The 21,371-nt window shown below is 42.4% G+C and overlaps 1 protein-coding gene across 1 annotated transcript in view; it reads right to left on the reverse strand.

The window, feature by feature from the left end:
* LOC128605214 (MAM domain-containing glycosylphosphatidylinositol anchor protein 1) overlaps window positions 1-21,371 on the reverse strand; it is a 192,346-nt gene that overhangs the window by 104,892 nt on the left and 66,083 nt on the right. Inside the window, exon 4 of the mRNA XM_053620427.1 lies at window positions 17,722-17,896. Coding sequence (XP_053476402.1) covers window positions 17,722-17,896 — 175 coding nt within the window. The remainder of the gene's footprint in view (window positions 1-17,721; window positions 17,897-21,371) is intronic.

Genomic DNA, 21,371 nt, shown 5'->3' on the forward strand with positions numbered 1-21,371 from the left:
CGATGCGTACACATCGCAGCCGAACGATACTGAGAAAATGACCAGAGGAAAAGGTTTAAACCTGAACGATTAAAATATATTGGCAAAGTTCTGTTTATAGGACACTGTTTCCCAAAAGTAAACTGGAAAATATAGCCCTACCACTGCACCGAGTCCGACGGAAAACAAGAGAATTATGTTTCCCATTACCTTTCTGTCAAGTGCCATAGTGGTGGAAAGGCCAGAAAAGCCTTCTTATAAGGAGCAAGTGTCAGGGCAACAAAGCTCTTGGGTTGTTGTGTAAATAGAAGGGAAAATTGAGTGTATTCGCTTAGAGCAGTGGTGTCCAATCTTATCCAGAAAAGGGCCGGTGTGGGAGCAGGTTTTCATTCCAACCAATCAGAAGCCACACCTGAGTCTATTGAAAGCCAAGCTCAATTGATTAAACAGGTGGAATCAGGTGTGGCTCCTGCTTGGTTGGAATGAAAACCTGCACTCAGACCAACTCTTTTCGCATAAGATTGGACACCCCTGGTCTACAGCCTTTCTAAAATGCACTTTGGAGACTTTAGCCATATGTGCTCTCTCTTTATACTTACACGCTCATTAGAGATTTTAAGCCACGTTCACTTTTGGTGGCGTTCACACTTGTAGCAGCCTGTTTTGGGCAGAATTATTGAATGAATAGTATAATAAAATGTTACGCATTGTCTCAGCATCGTCACGTCCGCATTTCATATTGAAATAATTACTATAAAACTCTATAGTTGTGTATGATTTCTTTGCACTGGTAATAATGCCAAAAGCACATTTGTCTGAAATTTCTTTCATTTTCTTTTGCACAGAAACCAAAAATGGGTAGAAACCATCAACTGTGAGAGTAGAGACTGGAGATATCGGACAACCCGTCATACGTAACTAGTTCAAAGTATTTACTGCTAAATTTACTGCGAAAATCACAACGGTATTTGTTAGTACACGCCCACAATATTTTCTAATGACTTTGTTTGCCACAATTTCCAAACTCAAACTAGCCCCTTAACCCACAGCAACCCTAACCAGGATAAAGCATGTACTGAAAATGAATGAACGAACACGGTAAACATACATCTGATACGATCGTGAACGTAGCACACACTTCATATCTGACAACTGGCGTGAAAGGAAACATCAAGTCAGTGATTTAAAAAAAAAAAAAATCATTTTTGTTCAAACCTACAAATGAAAGCTTAAAATATCCTTATAAGAGCTACGTAGTCACGGCCACACAAAACGATTGTACACTTGTCGCTTAAGGTGATTTGTTAGTGTAAATGTAAGTAGAAAACGTGATGGCTAAAAGTGTGAACATTACTATAACGCTATTGTGAACACGTCACTTAATGGAGACGGATTATAAGGTGAGTCACAACTGAATAAAACGGGGGGGAAATGAAAAGGGAATTTTTTTATTTTCAAAAAGTCCTATCGGCTCATGGCCAAAAATCAGAGCGACTGTATCTTTTTCTGACGAGCCTCGACCTTTTTGTTTCCAGGTGTTTGAACAGAACACTTTTTAAAAAAACGTGACACACAGAACTAAAGCCAGCCCATGCCCCCGCTGGCAAGGTGTTAAATTCATCCAGCCGGAATTTTTATGTCTTTCCTTTTAACAAAAGCAAAAAAGGTCAAGCTGAGCTCGACTCTGTGCCGCGTTGCATTAAATAACCTTCGCTGAGAGAAAGGGAGGCCTACAGGGGAGACGGTAAAACACATTTCAGATAAAGCCTTGCCCAGTGTGAAGACATGTGGGCAGATTTTTATCAGCTCTTAACCCATGGCCACATTGATTCTCCCACTTATACAGTATACCCCCCCTGCATATTGATACATTGATGTTTTGGTCAGACGCTATTTATAGCCAAGCTCAAATATAAAATTGAATACAAACGGTTTAGTCGTCACCAGGTTAGCAACCGTGACGTCTGTCTTTTATGCTACGTTCGCATTACATGGGAGTAATTGTTATTGGCATTTTCTGACATTCAAGTCGACCTCTATTAGTCCGGATGTCTCTGATCAAACCTGAAGTGGGGCAACTGGCAACAAGAACATATTGAAGATGTTCTTAAGATAGGATTTGTCTTTATATTTCGGTTTTTGGGCGCTGCAATGGACTGGTGTCCCGTCGAGTAGGCTTTCTTGCTTCTCCGAGCATCTCCAATGTTCACGGATCCACTGCAACCGTCGTGAGAAAGCCATTGTGTTAAGCGGCAAGCAGAAACCCCCCTTGAGATGACATGTGGAAGAAACCTTGAGACTCAAAAAAAAAAAAAAAAAAAAAAACCTTCTTCATTCTTCATGGTGGTTCTTCGAGGTCTACCTTCCTGAAGGTTTCATCTCCAACCAAAAACTAACACACCTGTTTTAGTTGATCAAGAGCTTCTTACGGCAATGATTAGATGGTCAGGTGGGCACCATTATGGTTGGAGCTAAAGTCTTCAGGAAGATAGACCTCCAGGAACAGGGTTGGTGCCCACTATATTAAAGCATTACAGTATTCAGGTGTAGAAGAGTAAAGACAAATAGTACCAAGTGTACGGAAAGGATTTTCGGTATGAGTATGAGTCCTGGGATGTGCACAGGAAGGACTTTACGATTACAGCAACCGTTGGTAAGATGTGCAAGTCTCCGGCACCCAGGTAAGATTATCCAGGCATAAACAATTTTTAAGTAGAACTAGAACTGCACCCACAATGTTTACCTAATAAGCATGTCAACACTTACATGTCAGAATAATGGAATGTTTTCCCTTTCTTCCACAGGACGTATCGGAAATCCAGCATTAGCCCAATCAGCAGTCTACCTCTTCTAATCGATGGAGCTGTATGGAAAAATACCATTTCCATCTGGGTGCAAACGGACATTACAGCAAACCTTCTGTCGCGACCGGAGTCACTGTCCGTTTTCTTTTCATCTACACATCAGTGGGTTATTTTCTATCTGACCGTGCGAGCAAGTGCAAGCATGAATTCTCAAAGGCAGCAAAACGCACACACGCAGCGTACTCCCACCACAAGCTGAACGCCGGCAGGCCGAGGCAGGAAATATCATTCTCTCAGAATTGTCCTCTACTGCTAAACCCCCTCCCACCACCACCCCAACAAAATCTCCAGTTAGAACAAGTTAACCCAATTGAATGTACTACCCAGAAATACTTGCTTCCCTGCTAGCATATATTCCTCACACTTCCCTTATACAAGCTGGACAAAGGCAATTAATAAACACCGATCCTCTTTCTCTAGAATGCCTTCAAGACTGTCTTCAGGATAAATGTCAGACTCTGGGGAGTGATCTTTTCCAGAAACATCTACATTCACATTTGATATCTGAAGAACTCCACGCTGGCAGAAGCCACGGAAGACATAAAGATAAATCCCAAATATTTTTCTCACTGTGTGAAATGTCAGAATCAGATTTTCGTTTGTTTTTCTCTGGGGTACAGGGAACCGATATCCGATCCGCCTGAAAGCCACCGGGCTTTCGTTTCACGTGAACTCGGATGCGACGGCACGACGTGCGAAAGGTATCGTATTCCAGGACAAGGCAACAACTAACGTGACTGAACTTGTCACGTTGCATCCTATTCAAGTTGCACGACGGTACGCTTTGGTCTGGAGATGAAGCGAAACGTCTTCTCTATAAGTGCTGAAAACAAAACACGCCGAAATATTAGTGCCTGCGTTATTCTTCTAGCGAGCCGGCATCTTCGACCGAAAGGAAACGCGAGGTAAGGAATGAAACACGTTGTAGTGTTACAAGAAAATAATCAAAAGACATGGTTCAGTTAACACCCCAAAGCTTGACGATTTACCAGTCGCGACGTATTCCTCTTAAACTACTGCACTTTTCTTAAAACGTACTTTTTATCCATTTATAGTTACACCTAACGTTGTGGAACATCGACAGAACGCGTATAGAGCAGCAGAGGGGTAAGAAATTGAGACGTATATTTAACTTTTATGAGCGAGTCATGCTTTTGTCTTCACGAAACTTGAAGCCATCGCATATTCAAAGCGAGAAGCCGTCCAAAATTAGTAGCGCGCGACAGCGAGCCAAGCAAACAACGTTGACAAGTCATGCCTGACTCCAGTGATACATAAGTGTTTACTTAAAATTGTCAAAAATGTGCTCTGGGTACACATCACCTGCTGCCACACTTGCAACCACATCCACACACACACAAACACACTTGAGAAATGAGAGCTCTATTCTTGCAGGAGCACTAAACTGAAATGACGCATCGTGCTCCCATGAAGCACGGCACTTAGAAGGGACAGTGTCTCGGGTATCTGGCTCCTTTGTGGAGAGTTCTTCTCGAAATAACTCCAAGGTCACTTCTCTTGGCACTGTGGGTCTCACATGAGCACAGTGCTAATTAGCCTTTATGTGATGAAAAAAGCTCATTCCAGATTAATCTTTCAGCTTTAGAACGGATGGAAGCTGGAGGGAAATACATGTATCCCTGTATATCCGTGCAGTTATCCAATCAGGATCCAACCCCACAAAATCATGCAGATCCAGGTCAAGAGCTACACGTAATGATCGAATCAAACATTAAAATGGAGATAAAATGGAATCGCTGTGACTGTGGCATGGTCGTTGGTGGCAGACGGGCTGGTCTAAATATTTCAGAAGCTGCTGATCTCCTGGGATTTTCACACACACACCAGTCTCTAGAATGCATGCAAAATGGTGCGAAAAGCAAAAAACATCCAGCGAGAGGCAGTTCTGCAGGCAGAAATGCCACGTTGATGGGAGAATGGCCAGGCTGGTTTGACAGGAAGGCTACGGTAACTGAAATAACCATTCTTTACAACTGTGGTGAGGAGAAAAGCATCTGAAAAGCATTGAAGACTGGAGAAAGAAAAAAAAAAAAAAAGAGAAAAAAAAACCATTGCCTGGACTTTTCCCAATCTTCAGCCATCCAGTTTTGGCGAGCCGATGCCCACTATAGCCTCAGATTCCTGTTCTTGTCTGCCAGGAGTGGACCCCGGTGTGATCTGCTGCTGTTGTAGCTCATCCACCTCAAGCTTCAACGTGGGATGCTTTTCTGCTCGCCACAGATGTAAAGAGTGGTTAATTCAATTAAAGATAATTGAATAAAACATTACACATATTTACGTACATTTCATTCAGTCAAAGATACCATCTTCCTATCTTATAATAAAACAGTTACACTCCAGCTGGTAAGTTCTAAAAAGAAAGAGATTTCCTTATTTATTTACATTTCCCTGGGAATGTATAGTTCTGGAAAAAGTAAAAACGTGCCACGGCATGAATCACGGCATGGCAGCATGAAAAAGCACGACAAAAAACTCACGGGATACAAGGGACGCTGATCACCTTGAGCATACAACTCCCTGAGTCTCTTAGTTGAAGTTATTGCTAGCAGGAATGCAGATTTAAAAAACACTTCAAGTAGATTTCAGGCTCAAAACGACAACGTTTAAGGATGGAGGCAGCTTGTCCCCTTTAGGAAGGCAGTAATAAGTCTGTGGGACCTCAGAGAGACACCATCTACAATGCTGAGGTGTGCTGCGATAGCTGCCACATACACCTTCAAATGGAGCCTTGCTGAAATGTCAAGATCTGAGGAACTTGACAATTCACAGGTTCCAGCCAATAAGTTAAACACCATTTGCAGGACAATGGGCCATGTGCTAGAGCTCTTGCATTCAGAAGTGTTTCCTCGATTGCTCAATCGCGGTCCTCGACCCTCAGACACAGATGACCTGGTCGAGGATGTCTAATCTTACAGTTGAGCAGTGGTTGGTGGAAACCAACATCTTGCCAACCATCTCAAAGCCACAAATGAGGCTCTGTGGCCTAGTTGCAAACTTCTGCACAGAGTGGGAATATTAAACGTAGAGGCCAGTTGTGGGCCAGAGTATGTCGAGGTAGTGAGGCCAGTTGCGGGCCAAAGCATCCGTCCGGATCTGTCGGGGAGAACTGAAACCAGCCACGAAGAGGTTAACTGATGAAGAGGTCCACATATGCCTGGCCAAACCTCTCCAAGATCTGAGGTGTAGACACCACCACTTTGTACACGCCTTCGTCCACGACACTACCCCTACTACTACTGTGCAAGTTGAAGAGAGGTGTTCCCCTCGTTCTGACCTCATGGTTGACATAACTGGCCATTCCAACACTGTCAAAGTGGACCAGAACACAGGACTGTTTGCAGACCGCATGGACTGCTCTCCGGCGACAACTCCAGCGACACCGGGCAGGGCACCTGTTCCCAGGATAACTCACACAACCACCAGGTGGCGCATGGAACAAAATACTGTAGCTGAACACAGGACAATAAAAACGGAATATGTGTGGTCGAAGGGTTCACATAAAAATATCACGTTTCTCAAAAAAAAAAAACTTATGATAAACCTAATTTAAACAACTGACACAGCAGACACCTCCCTAGCTTGTGTAGGACGCATAAATGGCGATTTATCCATAGGTGATCTCCAGTAGGGAACAGCATAGTTCTTAAGAGTAAGTATTTTGCATCCTAAGAGAGTTCTTTTTGTAGTACATATTCATAGTAGGAGGCACAGTGGGTACAGTAGTACCATCGCCTCACCTCCAGAGTCCCCATTCGATCCTGAGATCAGGTTACTTTCCAACTTCTACATTAAACTGCCCCTAGCTGTCAATGTCTATCATGCCCTGCAATGGACTGGTGTCCCACACAGAATGCATTCTACATATCACGCCCAGGGTTCCCGGGATAGGCTCCAGATCCAACAAGACCCTGACTAGGATAAAGCAATAACTGAAGACGGATTAACGAATGGATATTCATAGTGATATCATCTTCATCATCATCATAGTGATATATTTTATTTAATGTAATAATTGAGAAGCAGATTCCGTGCGTGACCTGAATCATCACCTCAGATAATTCATTTTCTATCATATGAGCATAAGATAAAAATATATTAAGCTTCCTGTGTGACACAACATTCTTTAGACATCCAATCCTATCAACATCATCATCATTTTCAATGGCGTCTCAGCAGTTAGGTTCTACGCAAGTGATCGGAATAATGTTATTTGAGTTATTAATAATAATTAGGAATCCTAGGACTGTCCTAAGACCTTAAGCATGGCCCTTAACCCTCAACTGCTCAGCCGCACGCTTAGATTGTACCCTGCTTGCATAAAAGTGAATAAATGAATAAATATAAATGTAAATGTAGCTCAGAGGTTAAAGTTCTGTGTAAGTTTAAAATCCCAACTCTGCAACAGAGTTAGTACTGGCTCCATAAAATGGCTTAAATTTCAGCTTTGATTGCATCATGCCTTAAAATGAGTTTTAAAACGAATTAACATCGATTAAAATGGCACATTGCTAATGAAAGCTCTGTTCCCTGCTGAGTAAATAATACGTATAACGCATGAATAACACATAGCAGACCGTAATCAACACCAGGGGGGTGCGATACAGCCTTATTCCTCGTATACCAGAGTGATTTTAATTCATCAATGAACAAAACATCACGTTATGGACTGTTTAAAAGTACTTTTAAACGTTACGGGACGTTCGCGAGACGAGTTGGGTCCTGTTATCGCTTACTTTATAGCAGCTATACGCAAGCGTTCGCTTACCGGCTTCTAGTTTTTCCATCTTAGTTCATGACAACGCAAAAATATAAAGAAATAAAAATGCAGCTTGTCATGTTAGCAAGTAACCAGAAAGCAAAGAATCTTCTGAACCGTTACTAAGTTCTGACACCCGAGACCCTTATCATACGTGTTAGATGTTGCACCTTTTCCTGCACTTGCTATAGAAAAGAAGAAAGAAAAAAAAAAAAAAAAGTGTTGTTGGGGGCGGGGGGGAGAAATATCATGTAAAATCTGAGTTATAGTATACACAGAGCAGGTTAGAAACGGGAGCTTGTATTAGAGATGGCTAGTTTTCCTTTTCACATCCTGATAATTGCTATTTCCTTTCCAACAATTACACTAGTTGACAAGCACAGGGTTCAAAACGGCATGCTTATAAATGCCAGAAGTGCACAAGGTTGTAGAACATACTGTTATCTCTGACAGAGAGAGAGATGGTGAAGCGAGGACAAAGGGAAAATGAGAGAAAGCAACATTTATGAAATGGCCTTTAATTTAATTGAGGCTTAACCTACACAGAAACATAGAAACAATGGAGTAATGAATGAGAGATACTGATTCATTCAAACTGCTCTCAGGCGCACATCCACAAGACTGTCTTTGCAGCGAAAAAGAAAACACCGACAGACATTCGGAGAGTATGGAATTAAGAAGCAAGCCTATTATCAGGCCAAATAAATACACACATACATACATACGTAGACCACTATACGTACATGTGCCAGAGAACCATTTACACACACAACCGGGGAAAAAAAATAAAAATACACGAATATTATGATAACCAATATGGTTATCTGTGCTAACAATCTGTATCGAGCGGCTGCGAGTTCCACAGAAAAGCCGGCCGTCAGTTTTAACGAGGCTTTGTTCTGCTGCGAAGCCTAGAGATATTTATTAGAAGCATATGAAATTTTCATATGGTGTAAAACATTCCCTTTCATCCTGCAGCCCGAGCTGTGGCCCAGGCAGGAAGCGGCGTCTGGAAGCTCCACAGGAGAAGAGCTGTGAGGATGAAAGGAAGGAGACAAGGAGAAGTCTGGGTCGTGCCTTTGGGTGACATCAGTTTAAAAAAAAAAACGAGGCCACCACTTACCACCAGGAACTTGAGGCTGTATCACTAACAATAATTCCTCCCCCCCAACCCGTAACAGGCAATGTGAAACTCATGGCTGATTCCACACAAATGATTTAAAGTGCCCTCTAGAATTAATGGCACATTAAGGAAAACATCTGTATAGCCATCCAGCCATTTTCTGTACCACCACCGTGCCCCCAACATCTGTACGATCATGCGATTATCCGATGTAGCAGCAGCGCATAAACTTATGCAAATGCAGGTCAGGAACTTCAGTTAATGTTCATATCAAATATCCGAAGGAAAGAAAAATCTGATCTCAGTGACTTTGACATGGTTGCTTGGTACACAAGACATTACTTAGGAGTGTCTTGAGAGGAAACACATCATTTTAAAATGTTTTGCGTAGACCTAAGATAGATAGGTTAGATAGAAACATTTGAGAGGAAGGTTTATTTGATACACTCATTTTCATGAAGGGTGCCAATAATTCTGCAGGACACGACGGCTACAGCATTGCAGGGGCAGGAAGCCGATAAGACCCCACAAAAACTCTACAATTACGCTTATTTAAAAATGCACGCCTTGAATAAGCGTTAAAATTTCTCTTCACGAACGAATATGTAAACACATAGTCAACGGAAAACAGGGTCTCTTTCGAGTCGCCGCCGAAGTTAAGTTGATTGATTTAGTGGCGCAATTTGGAGCGATGAAAGTAGCAAACGGGTATAAATTAGATTAGAGAGATTCAACAGTGCAACAAGATTCATGCGCCATAAATAATCAGTAAGTCACAGTGCGGTAGGTTTTAGAGTATCAGCTTGTACATATACTCGGCACCAAAGGAAACGTCCTCACACGTTCAACTGCTTTCATATCCAGCAAATTTCCTAACGTGCGTAAATATTTGATTAACATTAAAAAAAAAATTTTTTTAAATAAAACGAGACATAATCTGAACAAGTTTCACAGACGTTTGAGGAACAGAAATGGAATAACGATTCCCTGATCAAAGGGGGGGGGGGGGGCAATATTAAAAGAAACAGTCAGTATGTGGTGTCCTCCAGGTGCTGTAAGTACTACAGTGCATCTCATCCTCATGGACTGCACCAGATTTATCAGTTCTTGCTGTGAGATGTTTCTCCGCTCCTCCACTAAGGCATTTGCACGTTCTCGCTCACGTTTACATGGGTCACGTGTAATTTTCCAGTGCAGGGACGATCAGCTGTCCTTCCTGTAGCCCCGTCTTAGACGTCTTACATGACAGACATTACAGTTTATTGCTCGGGACACATCTGCAGTCCTCATGCCTCCCTGCAGCAGGACGACGGCATGTTCACGCAGGTGAGCAGGAACCCTAGGCGTCTTTCTTCTGGTGTTTTTCAGAGTGAGTAGAAAGGTCTCTTTAGTGTCCTAACTTATTGCACCTGTGACCGTAATCGCCTTCCGCCTGTAAACTGTTCGTATCTTAAAGACTGTTCCTCAAGTGCATGCGCGATAATCATTTATGGTTCATTGAACAAGCATGAAAAACTACGTGTAAACCATTTCCAATAAAGATCTGTAAAGCTTATTTGGATTTTACAAAATTATCTTGGGGGGAACAAAAAAGGGACGTTTCTTTTTTTTTTTTTTTTGCTGAGGATATAATCCGAAATTGTTAGAACATCTGGATAGCCAGACACACAGTCTGCCGTGCCTCCTCTCTTTCCGCTAATTATTACTAAATCCACAGACACTCACCACCCTCTCTCTTTTTTTTTTCTCCCTTTTGATCGGCATGTAATCAATGTTTTTTTTTTTCTTCCCTACACTGCCTTGCTCTCCTCCAACATTCTTCAGCACTAAATGAGTCGTTTCAGACTTTAATGGCTGAAATACATGAGAGAACACACACATTCAACAAAGCTTTCATGGTTTTGGGTCTGCCAATTCTAATAGAACAAGGTTCTAATATCGTGTGCTCTTGTAAAGCTCCTGACCGATCTCCGACTGATCTCCAGCTCATTCTCATTCTCCCCCAGTGCGTCTGCTCCGTGCCCAGCACAAGGGGCTCATTGTGGCCATTGGTGGGGCGCCATGTCCTTTGAGACGCCCTCACCTCTCCTCTCCGACTCAGCTTCCCTCACCAGCACCATTAAACTAACCTGCACGCGCATGCCAAGCCTAAACCCTCTCAGCAACATATAATTCATCTCCCACAGCTAAAGCCTTGTTAATATTATTAATAAACATTAAAAATGGATGTCTGCCTCTCACTCCAGATTTAAACTCTATGCACCCCCAAAAGACTTCAGTAGACTTTCCAATTCTTAAAAGCGAAGCAGAAGCTCCTCATAATCTGAAAGCCGAGTCAAAATCTCGTTCATTTTGTGTTTCAAATCCCAACGGCCCGTCAGAGGCACGTCCTAAATCCTAAACCAAACGTCCTATATGTGGTACGCTTTATTTAACATCCTAATCTACAAAGATGTCCTGATCGCGCAACCCGTTATTACATTCCAAAGTGTTTCTATGCCATGGTACTCATTTTACACTCGTTATACACTGGGTGTTTACTCTCCCACCGTCTCACATCACATTTTAAAGTGAACGAGTTTGTAACTACAGCCGGTCCAATCATTCCATACCGGTATTAAACACTGTATAAAAAGGATTTCGGGCTCACTGGCTGGTGAAGAAACCTTGGCCTGGAGAAGACCCTGACCGCGAGGTCCTGAGCGAGACCGAAACAAGCCGTATCTTGTCGCGCGACCATGGACGACGTATCGTGGAAGTAGAACAATATATTTAATATGGGTTAACTATACAGCCTACATACATGTTTATATTTGCTTGCTGTATTATAATTCCAGAAAATTTTTGATATATAGACTACTTTATTATGCGGTTTTGAGCACTGCTAACAAGTTATTAACAATATTAAAAGATCCTCATGTATAACGTGGTGGTGGTGTTAAATTCCCCTGAAAGGTGGAGCAGATATGTAAATTTGTTACAAGTGTGGGCTGTGCATTACAAACCACTTTCCGAAACTTGAGTAGACACCACAGAGCCATCATGTAAACAGAGAGGAAGGGCTTTGAGCCAATTAATTGTCAAGCTAAATGAACCTAACTTGGTAGCTAGTTCTCGAACTAGGCTAATTCCATTTGTTAACATTATACAGTTAATATCGCTCTCAAAACTTTTTCGAAAAATGCCCATAAATGCAAATTTACCTACTCATAACTAGTAACGATGAGCTGCGGAGACGGATTTCTCCGGACGGTATCGTGTACAGAAACGCAGCTGAGAAGAATCCAGTATGGTCTGGATACACTGTGTCCGGGATGAATTCGGTCTCATTAAGTCTTGATAGGATCCACCTCGGTTACATACTGACGTATTCTCAGTGTTGCTGCCAACACGAGAACATCCCACCTTTTAAGGCTCCGTCTACTCTAGTGTTTCCTTGAAAGCTGCACATATAGTCCCTGAGAAAATAAAAGGGTAAATACGTCCTTGTCGGTAGCTGAATGAGTGTACAAAGGCTGCTGCTAATCAATGGACTTCAGTGGCCTTCTCTGTGTGGAGATGATCCTGATGTGTTCGAAAATGTCCTCTATTCTGCAGATCATTTACAAAGGATAAATATATTTGATCTCGGCCACCAGGACCAAAAAAAAAAAAAAAAAAGGGACACAAATACAAATACTCTATCTGGTATGCGAGTCATGGTGCTGCTTTCTGTGCAACCCAGTCCCTATCAGTGATCTGGCTACACGAATCTATATGTACTCTTATCTTGCAGCACACGAGAAGCTCGTCGATTTATTTTTATGACGGACAGCGTCGCAAAAAGCAGCTTTGTAGGAATCCGGACGTACTGTACGTGTAGATCCTTAACGAACAAGACAGATGCTACAGTGGCGAGGAAGAAACAATGAGAGACTCTAAATGGGGTACAAATCAGGTGTAAAGTACAGTCAAACAGCAATAAGTGTGTTGAAAGGATATTCACTACGAGTATATTACGAGTCATGGGATGAGCACAGACAAGTCTTTATGATTACAGCAGCTGTTCTTACATACAAGTCTACAGTATCCAGGTGAGATCATCCACCGAAGCAAAGGTGAGACTTGGGCATAAACCACTGGCGCTTTTCCATCTTAAGAAAGTCCTTGTGTGTAATGTCCTTTCAACCTCTCATGCTGGAGAAGCCAGGCTATAGGAGGCGGTATTAAAATGCAACGCATGCTTCCATACTTCACTGAATAATTGGCGCCCATTAGCTTATTGATTCTCGTTGACCAAATACAAACAATCAAGCGTTCGGTTTGCAAAAACAACAACAACAACAAAAATACATTAAATCTCTCACTAAAAACCTGGCAGGTATTATCCATAACTATTGCTTCCAGCACACCAAACATAGCCAATCGAGCTCTCGTGTCGTCAACGGTTGCCTCGGCTGTTAACGACGTCATCATGTGGATGTCGGTTCAGTCGTTCAATGAGACGATTGCACGGTTTATGCTGTAAGACATGATGTTCAAAGATACACTATGAATAAGGTATACCGTAACACTGGACAGTCTATGGATACCGACGGGAGACGTTTCGACCGTCCGTGGAACGCAGTCTCGTACAGATTACCCGTCGCATTGTTTGAATTCGTTTTACCCGACAGCTTTCTACACCGTGTTTACCTTCCACTACTTCTCCTGTGATGCATCCGAATCTCTCACCAAGATACACGTCTTTGCCCTGAGTGGGCTTATTAAAATTGCATGCTGCTTATCGCCACCTGTAATGTCATTAGGATTAAAATATGCAGACACTCAGCGAACAAGCTGCATCCAATATTGTAAGGGAGCACACACTCTGGTAGCCCATGCATGATCCTGATACATAAATATGCATCAGATATCAGACTAGCAGATATTAAGCCGGGTGCCGTTATGTATTCCCGTTACCGCCCAACCAAGTCGCAGTACGAACAGTTCAGAAGTTACGTATGTCATTCGACTTCAATAGAATTCGTCGAACGTATCTGACTAGGGTTTTCATTTTATTTGCGTTGAAATTTCATCCCTTTTTTAAAAAATTTTTTTTTTAAATTTTTTTTTTTTTAAATGGCACGCTATGTGCCAGAAATACCGCTTCTATTACGTATGATTTTATAGATCAAAAGACCCTTCAAGTTCTGCAAAAAAAGATAAAGAACAAATCACTGAAGAAAAGAGCACACCTTCAAGGGCTACATGCACTATTTCAAATTTCAAACATTTAAGAAATTTTGGTTAAGGGTTACATTGTATACCACTACACATAATACTCACACTGGACATACGAAGACTTTATACTGTATGTACAAACGCTAGGTAGAATGATCCATCACTCAAATTATATCTGGAGGTTCTATTGTGGTCTATTTCCACTGATGGAGAGGAGCAGAGGTGGATGAAAAATTCAGCAAATTAACAGAGGGGCTAAGGTGTCTAAATTATGTGGCCAATGAATGTATACAATTTGTGTAATAAGTAAACACCTCATTTAATGTTTGGACTTGGACAAAGTCTCCAGTACTACTGAGGTCATTCTTTATTGCTGGTAATAATTTACAATTAAAAAAATAAATAAAAAGACGTGATTGCATAAGTATTCACCCCCCCCACCCCCCCTAAAACATTGATGTTGCAACCAACAGCATTGAATGGAGTTTACTTGTGTGCGATTCAAGTGTCATGTGACCTCAGAGTTAATGCACCTGTTCCTGAAAGACGCCAGAGTTTGTTACAGAAAAACAAAAACCATTCAGCTATCAAACCAAGCCCAGGACAAAAGGTATGGGCTAAAAAATAATAATAATAAATCCAAAGCTGTGAACATTCCACAAAGTGACGTTCAATACATTAATAATAATGGGAAAATATGGCACTAGAGGAAGTCATCCATGAAATGTTTTTTATAGATTCATAACCGATACCCAATTAAGTCCATTTCAGATTCATGCTGTAGTTCAAGGGAGGTGAATACTTCTGCACAGTGACTTGCTCCCTAATACATTGCTCAACCCAAGCAGAAACTGGAAATACATCCTTAAAATAATAAATTGTCAACGATCCGGCTGCACTTCCGTTATCCTCAACAGTAGAGAAAAGCACCCTTACCTGAGTGTGGTTGGCTCGGAGTACAGTGTGAACAACAGAGCAGGGAACGTGGGATTGTGGGTCAGAGGGTGCATTGGAGGTTTCTGAACCAAGTCCATCCCTATTGTAGAGGCATGCTGCATCTCCACCACTCAGTCACCTACTGTCTCACTGGCCAGAGTGCCTGGATCAAAGTCAGGCCTGTTCCCACACACAACCAAATCGACTCCCTGTACATGTCTATTGATGATTTAGGACGGTGTGTGTAAAAACGTAGAAGTGCTGAAGGATTATGGATGACAAAATGAGTTAAATGCTGTTTGTGTGTGCTGGCTGAGGAAATGTGAGGAAATTTGGGAGGGTAATGAGTTGTCAGATGTGTTTTGATCAAAAGCGTGGTGTTTACAGGATTTTCACATTGATGTCATTCCACTTTAAAATACTTCTCTGCTCACTCTCTCTCTCTCTCTCTCTCTCCCTAGACTCCATCTCTCATTATAATTCTCGGCAGGTTTTGATGTTAACCGAGGCTGTCTGTCCCCATGAAAGTTGCAAATTTAAGTAAAACAAACAGAACCAGTCACGTCAATCCTCCCGCCAGCAGATCGCATCAAAAACAACCGTCTCCTTCAGTGACAGGAAAAGAGAGAAGATGAAGGCAGACAAATACACGGACATGACGATACGGACAGCATGAACGCCTGAAAGACAGGAGGGTCACGGGGTTTTTTTGTTTTTTTTTTCCCTCCCTCTTGCAGCTCTTATTAATCTACTCTACTATCACACAGAGCGTTCTCAGAGAGGAGAAACGGTTCTCAGGTCAAATCGACTCTGTTCTCGCGTTCAACTACAACAAAAGGAAGAAAACTGAGCACCTCCTGATGGAGCAAGTTTCTACAAAATGCTCCCTACTTATAGTTCATGCGGTTTTATTGATGTGCTTCTCGGTCTTGTTCTTGTATTTCTTCTCATGTCTCTGTGTCTCTCTCGGTCTACGGCTATGCCTGCTGGGAAATAAATCCTCAGCCATTTTTTTTTATTTTTTTGCCCGCCAGACATTCATCCAGCATGACACTGACCAGGTTAAAGTAGTTATGAATGGAGAAAAAAAAAGGAAGGACTATTTGGAACTTTTAGTGATTGGATGTTTGGGTAAAAATATATTTTATATATATATATATATATATATATATATTTTAAATGCAGTTCCAGCTTCCTATTCTCAACGGTCCTTGTACTTTGCTCAGTAAAAATGCATTTAGATCAGAACTCTAACTGGTTTGTGCCGGTTTGGTGCTGGTTTCGATGTTCATAGGCATGCTAATTAATTTAGAAAACCTTGCTGGTTGCCTGCCTCTTTCTTCCCCTCATTTTCCACCTCTCTTTGTGTCTTACCCAATAACAGGGCTTGGTAGAACAAGAGACTAAAGCAGGACATGGTGTGTGTGTGTGTGCGCCGTGGAGGAAAGCTGTGCTTTGCCCTGGCTGACTCTAATTGCCGGTGCCGTGGTGCCAGAGTCACCCGGGGAAACTGAGGGGAGCCGGCGGGGTAAAATTAAACAAGCATTACATGTCAGGAGTGTTTACTCTCAGAGCTGCTGTCAGCGTGCTCCTGTTTATCTGCACCGCAATTACCCTGTGCCCCCGGGGAACCCCGCGGGGCAGGACAGAGTGGGGAAGGGCTCCCTGTAATGCGAAACTAAAAAGTGATGGTAGTCCCTGTCACATTCCCTCAATCTCTTGATTGCGCTGCCATCTGTGCACACACGTCTGCCATCGGGAGGATCCCGGAGCATGGAAAGAATACGCTCGCGTCTGTCTCCGATCACATTGTTCATACCGGTATTAATCTGGAGGAGTTGAAGATAAACACTGACTCGATTGAAAGACAAATTTCTCAACTTGACTTCGGAGAGTCGACTTCGGGTCGTTTGGTCCATTTGCACAGCGGTTAACGGTTTCCTACGTTACCAACGATGTTAACGGTGCCAGTGGGAATTAGCCTTTGCTTCATCTCCATCTAAAGAGATCCATGCAGCAGGACTTCAGTCTGTCCAGCTCTCCCACCGCCCCCATCGGTCCTCTGCTCAAACTGATCAGCTTCCAAAGCGTCGATTTTTTCACGCTAATACCTCCGTGAATGCCATCACGTTCGTCATCTTGTAGATCGCTAACTAGTCGAGGCACGTCTCTGCCGTAACGCCATCGTAACTGCGCTAGCAACGCCCGCCTGTGAAGTCAGTGCGGCAGACAAGCGCTAACTTCACACAGGAATACAGCACCTTCCAACAAATTAGCACCAGAATCACTAAACACACAAACATTTCAATATAAACTTAAGGTCCTTTTTTAGGTTCTGTCCGTGTGTGCAGTTTTTACAGGAAGTACACTAAATGTGACTGATAAATGTTGATTCCTACGACCTGTGGTTGTGCATGTAGTGGCTGTGATCTCTGACCTGACCCCTGGCTCAGTGGGACAGTAGGTCGAAGACGATGGGCAGCACGGCAGATTGCCCCCACACGTACGTACACACACAACGGGGCAAGTCTGCCTGAACCGACACGAACACAGACACACTGGATCCTCCCACTTCACTTTCCAGGAGTATTTCTCACGCCATCTGTGCACGTAGTCTCGAAACGAAGTGTAATGTAATTCATCACACCTCCTCGACCTACTTGCGTAGTGCAAAACCTGACCTACTACCCGCAGCCCCTTTCTTCCTCTCGCTCGAGGATAAACATACTCCTGGAGAGCTCATTCCATTTCATTCTGCACTCGAACCTCCACAGTTCGCTCTCTTCCCTGGAGACGGATGGAATGATGGGAAGTGGAGGGATCGTGGTCCTAGCACTTACATTGCACATCTACCCGGATGGACTTGATGGCAGCCACCCCAACCCCGTTCTCGGCCTTGCAGTAGTAGCGGCCTCCCTGCACCCTCTGGATGTTGTCGATGCGTAGAGTTTCATTGAAGATCGGCGTGTCTTGGAATTTGTCTGAAGCGCTGCCCGCTGTCTTGGTCCACCGGACCTAAACAGGAAGACACGAGAAGCAAAACATAAATTAAGAGGAAGTTCTTGCAAGCCAGACATCGCTCAAGTGTCTGGTTTTCTTTTAATCACTCGACGTTGCCTGATATCACAGGAAGTCCTCTTTGACCCACACTGCAAAGAACCAACCATAGACTGCTATGTTTCTAGGGGAAGGAGTATGGAGAAGATTCTGGGCTAGTGCCACGAGGACAACACGGCACACTGAAAAACAAAGCCAAAAAGCTGCATTATTCGTGATGTTCATTTATCTCTAAGGTGTATTGCTTTTTTTTTTTTTAAAGAATTAAACACAGACTTTGGCCAAAAAGGTGAACGTAATTCCCTAAGCCGAACTCGTGTCGTTTCCGCCGTCTATACAAAAGAACCCCTCTTTATAGTTTCCAATTGGTTTCGCCTTTCCAACAGGGTGGAAACGTTAACCATCGAGCTTTTCACAATTATTCCTAAAAAAAATGACAAAAATAAATAAATAAATAAATATGAATAAAATACAGCATGACCTTGGAGTTATGTTATGAAATTTCTTATTAAAAGCAACACTGTCTGTACTGCATTTCACATCCCCAATAGTGCGATTGCTTTTTCAGAATAGAGGCGAGTCACAATTGAGGGACTATATCCTCCTCCGAACAGCTCATTATCAAGGTGTTTAAAAGTTTGTGCCCCCACCAGACCGATCAAGGCTAGTACAGCAAACAGCCAACGAGACAACAAGATTCCGATAGCCGTCGCCAGGTCAAATTTAAAGCAGAAAATTATGCGGTACATGGGCGGGGCATCTGAGCCGGAGACTAAATGCTAACTGACTTGCAATGAATGCAGAGAGAAAGATTTCCAAGCCTGTAGGCACTGCTCACGTTCTCTGAGAGCACAAGCATTCCAGAGAAGACCTCCATCAACAGAAAGCTGCGCCAAGAAGTTCAAAATACAAGGTGTATCTGTCAATCATTCAACTACATGCTAGTAAAAGGCAAAAATACCTCTTTGTACACATTGGTTTAAATGTATTTATGCTTTTTATGATGATACAATATATATGGTATAGAAATGAGCTCCTTACACAGAGAGCATACATTTAAATACTGGTCTCAAAGACCCATGTGAACGTTCCTAGCCTACAAGCCTGTCTATAAGGATAAATAACACGTTACAGACATCATAAAAACCACATGGAGTTTCCAAGAATGTTTCCACCAACGTAAACTGATGAAACAGCACCCATTGGTACTGTAGGTGTCTCTTTTCATTTGGCGCAAAGACCCAAAACGGACAAACTTTATAAAATAAATACAGCTACCTCAGTTTAAATTCATATATCGTAGACGCTGCACCAACTCTGGAAACCTTGTAAACATGTATAATAAATAAGTGGGTATTTTTTTTTTTACATCCTACATCTCATGGAGTCTAACAGAAATGCTATACTAATACCTAACAAACGTAACGTGGGTTGTTTTGCACTGGAAGTTGTTTTGTTTTTTTTTTTCCAGAAATCTAACACAGTCAGTTTGGCTGTGCTCATTAAGGGCGGTATATAAACTTACAGTCTCAGCAGTCAATAGTTTTCACTTTTCTCCATTCCAATTTTCCAGCACACATGCTAAGCCTTATATTCTGTAAGAAGAAATACAAAATGATATTTTTCTAGCATGAAGCTTTGCTTTGCCTTACTCCATTTTCTCTAACGGGCATGACCAATCTCAGAAATATTCTCATAAAAGGTCTATTACAGAGATTACGCACAGTTCATTCGACCTGAAAGTAAAAACGTGTCATCAGGAGGATTCCCAAGCATGTGAAGGGGTTTGTTTGACGATAAACAAATACTGTTTATTGTGCCTTTAATCTACAGTGGGAATAAAAACTCTACACACCCCTGTTATAACTAAGTGTTTGCGATGTCGACCTTTAATGTGATCTAGCAAACAACACAACTGACACATGCCAAGTAGTCGTAGCCTGACATCTGACTGCTGAAGAGATCGAGCTACAGAGAGCTTACAAAACCCTGGAACGACGGAGCATGGAGAACTGTGAAGGCCATCAGCAACAAATGGAGAAAGTGGGTCACCACAGTGACATCACCAAAAAACAGGATATCCGTCCAAATTTGATGAAAGGACAAGACATAGATTTATCAGGGAGGATGTCAAGGTGCTGCTGGACGTACTGGTCACTCCCTGCATGTGACAACAATCTGTCATATTCTTTACATATCTGGGCTATGGGGTAGGGTGCCTTTCTCACTAAAAAGAAAACAAACAAACATCCAAACCTGCCTAAAATCACATCAAACCATGTGGCAAAATGTGTTATGGTCTGATGAGACCAAGGCAGAACCTTTTTAGCATAATTCTAAAAAGATCATTTCGACACAAAATCAAGATGGCTCATCACCTAAAAATCACCATACACACAATGAAGCATGGCGGTGGCGGCATCACGGTATGCGGCTGCTTCTCTTCAGTTTGGACTAGGTCTCTAGTCAAGATAGAGGGAATCATGGCTAGCTCTAATTTGACACAAAACCTGCAGACCTCTGTTAGGCAGCTGACGATGGAAAAATTCGTCTTCTGACACGTTAACGACCCAAAATGACGAATCCAAGTCAACAGGGGAATAGCTTCAGCAGAACGTGATCAAAGTTTCTGAATGGCCTAGTCAGAGCCCGTATCTAAATCCTATCGAAAACCCGCTAAATGACTTGAAGAGTGCTGTGCACAGGATATCCTGTGCCTGTCTTCTACCCTTGTTCAAATCCTCATGGCAACACTCTTTTGGGTAAGAGACATCTCCAGATTCCAATCTCCATTCCTTGCTCCAGATGAGACCCTGAGAGGGTCAAGTAGATAGGTCTGGAGCAAGGAACGGAGATTGGAATCTGGAGATGTCTCTTACCCAAAAGAGTGTTGTATTACAAGCCAAGTTAACGCGTGTGGGCACTTATGCAACCAGGTTACTCTAAGTTGTTCTCTTTTGCTTCCTTTCCTTTAAAATAGATTTTTTCCCCTTTTAAATTTTTTTGTTGCTACCGTCTATCACATTAAAGGTGGGGGGGGGAAGAAAAAAAAAAGAACCGACATGATTCATCTTGGTTTCATTTTTAACATCACAAAAGCCTGCAATATTAACAGGGATGTGTAGACCTTTTAGATCCACTGTAATTGATCTACGAACATATATTTTATATAAAACGCAGAAAGAACGTCGTCGGTTAATGGGACAGCCATTACTACGAATCAAAGAGCAGGGTTAAGAGGAGGTTAAAATGAAAAGCGCACAAGAGAGGTCACCTTAACATCATACACATGATGAGCTGAAAGTAATCACGCTTTCATCAGTTCTACCCTTGTTCAAATCCTCATACCATGTCACATTCCAGCTAATGCTTTAAAACCTCTTCAGAACACTTTTTTTTCCCCCCGCTTCAGTCGCATCTATGACTAAGTAAA

Source organism: Ictalurus furcatus, chromosome 3 (assembly GCF_023375685.1).
Source record: "Ictalurus furcatus strain D&B chromosome 3, Billie_1.0, whole genome shotgun sequence".
In the NCBI taxonomy this organism is placed as follows: domain Eukaryota; kingdom Metazoa; phylum Chordata; class Actinopteri; order Siluriformes; family Ictaluridae; genus Ictalurus; species Ictalurus furcatus.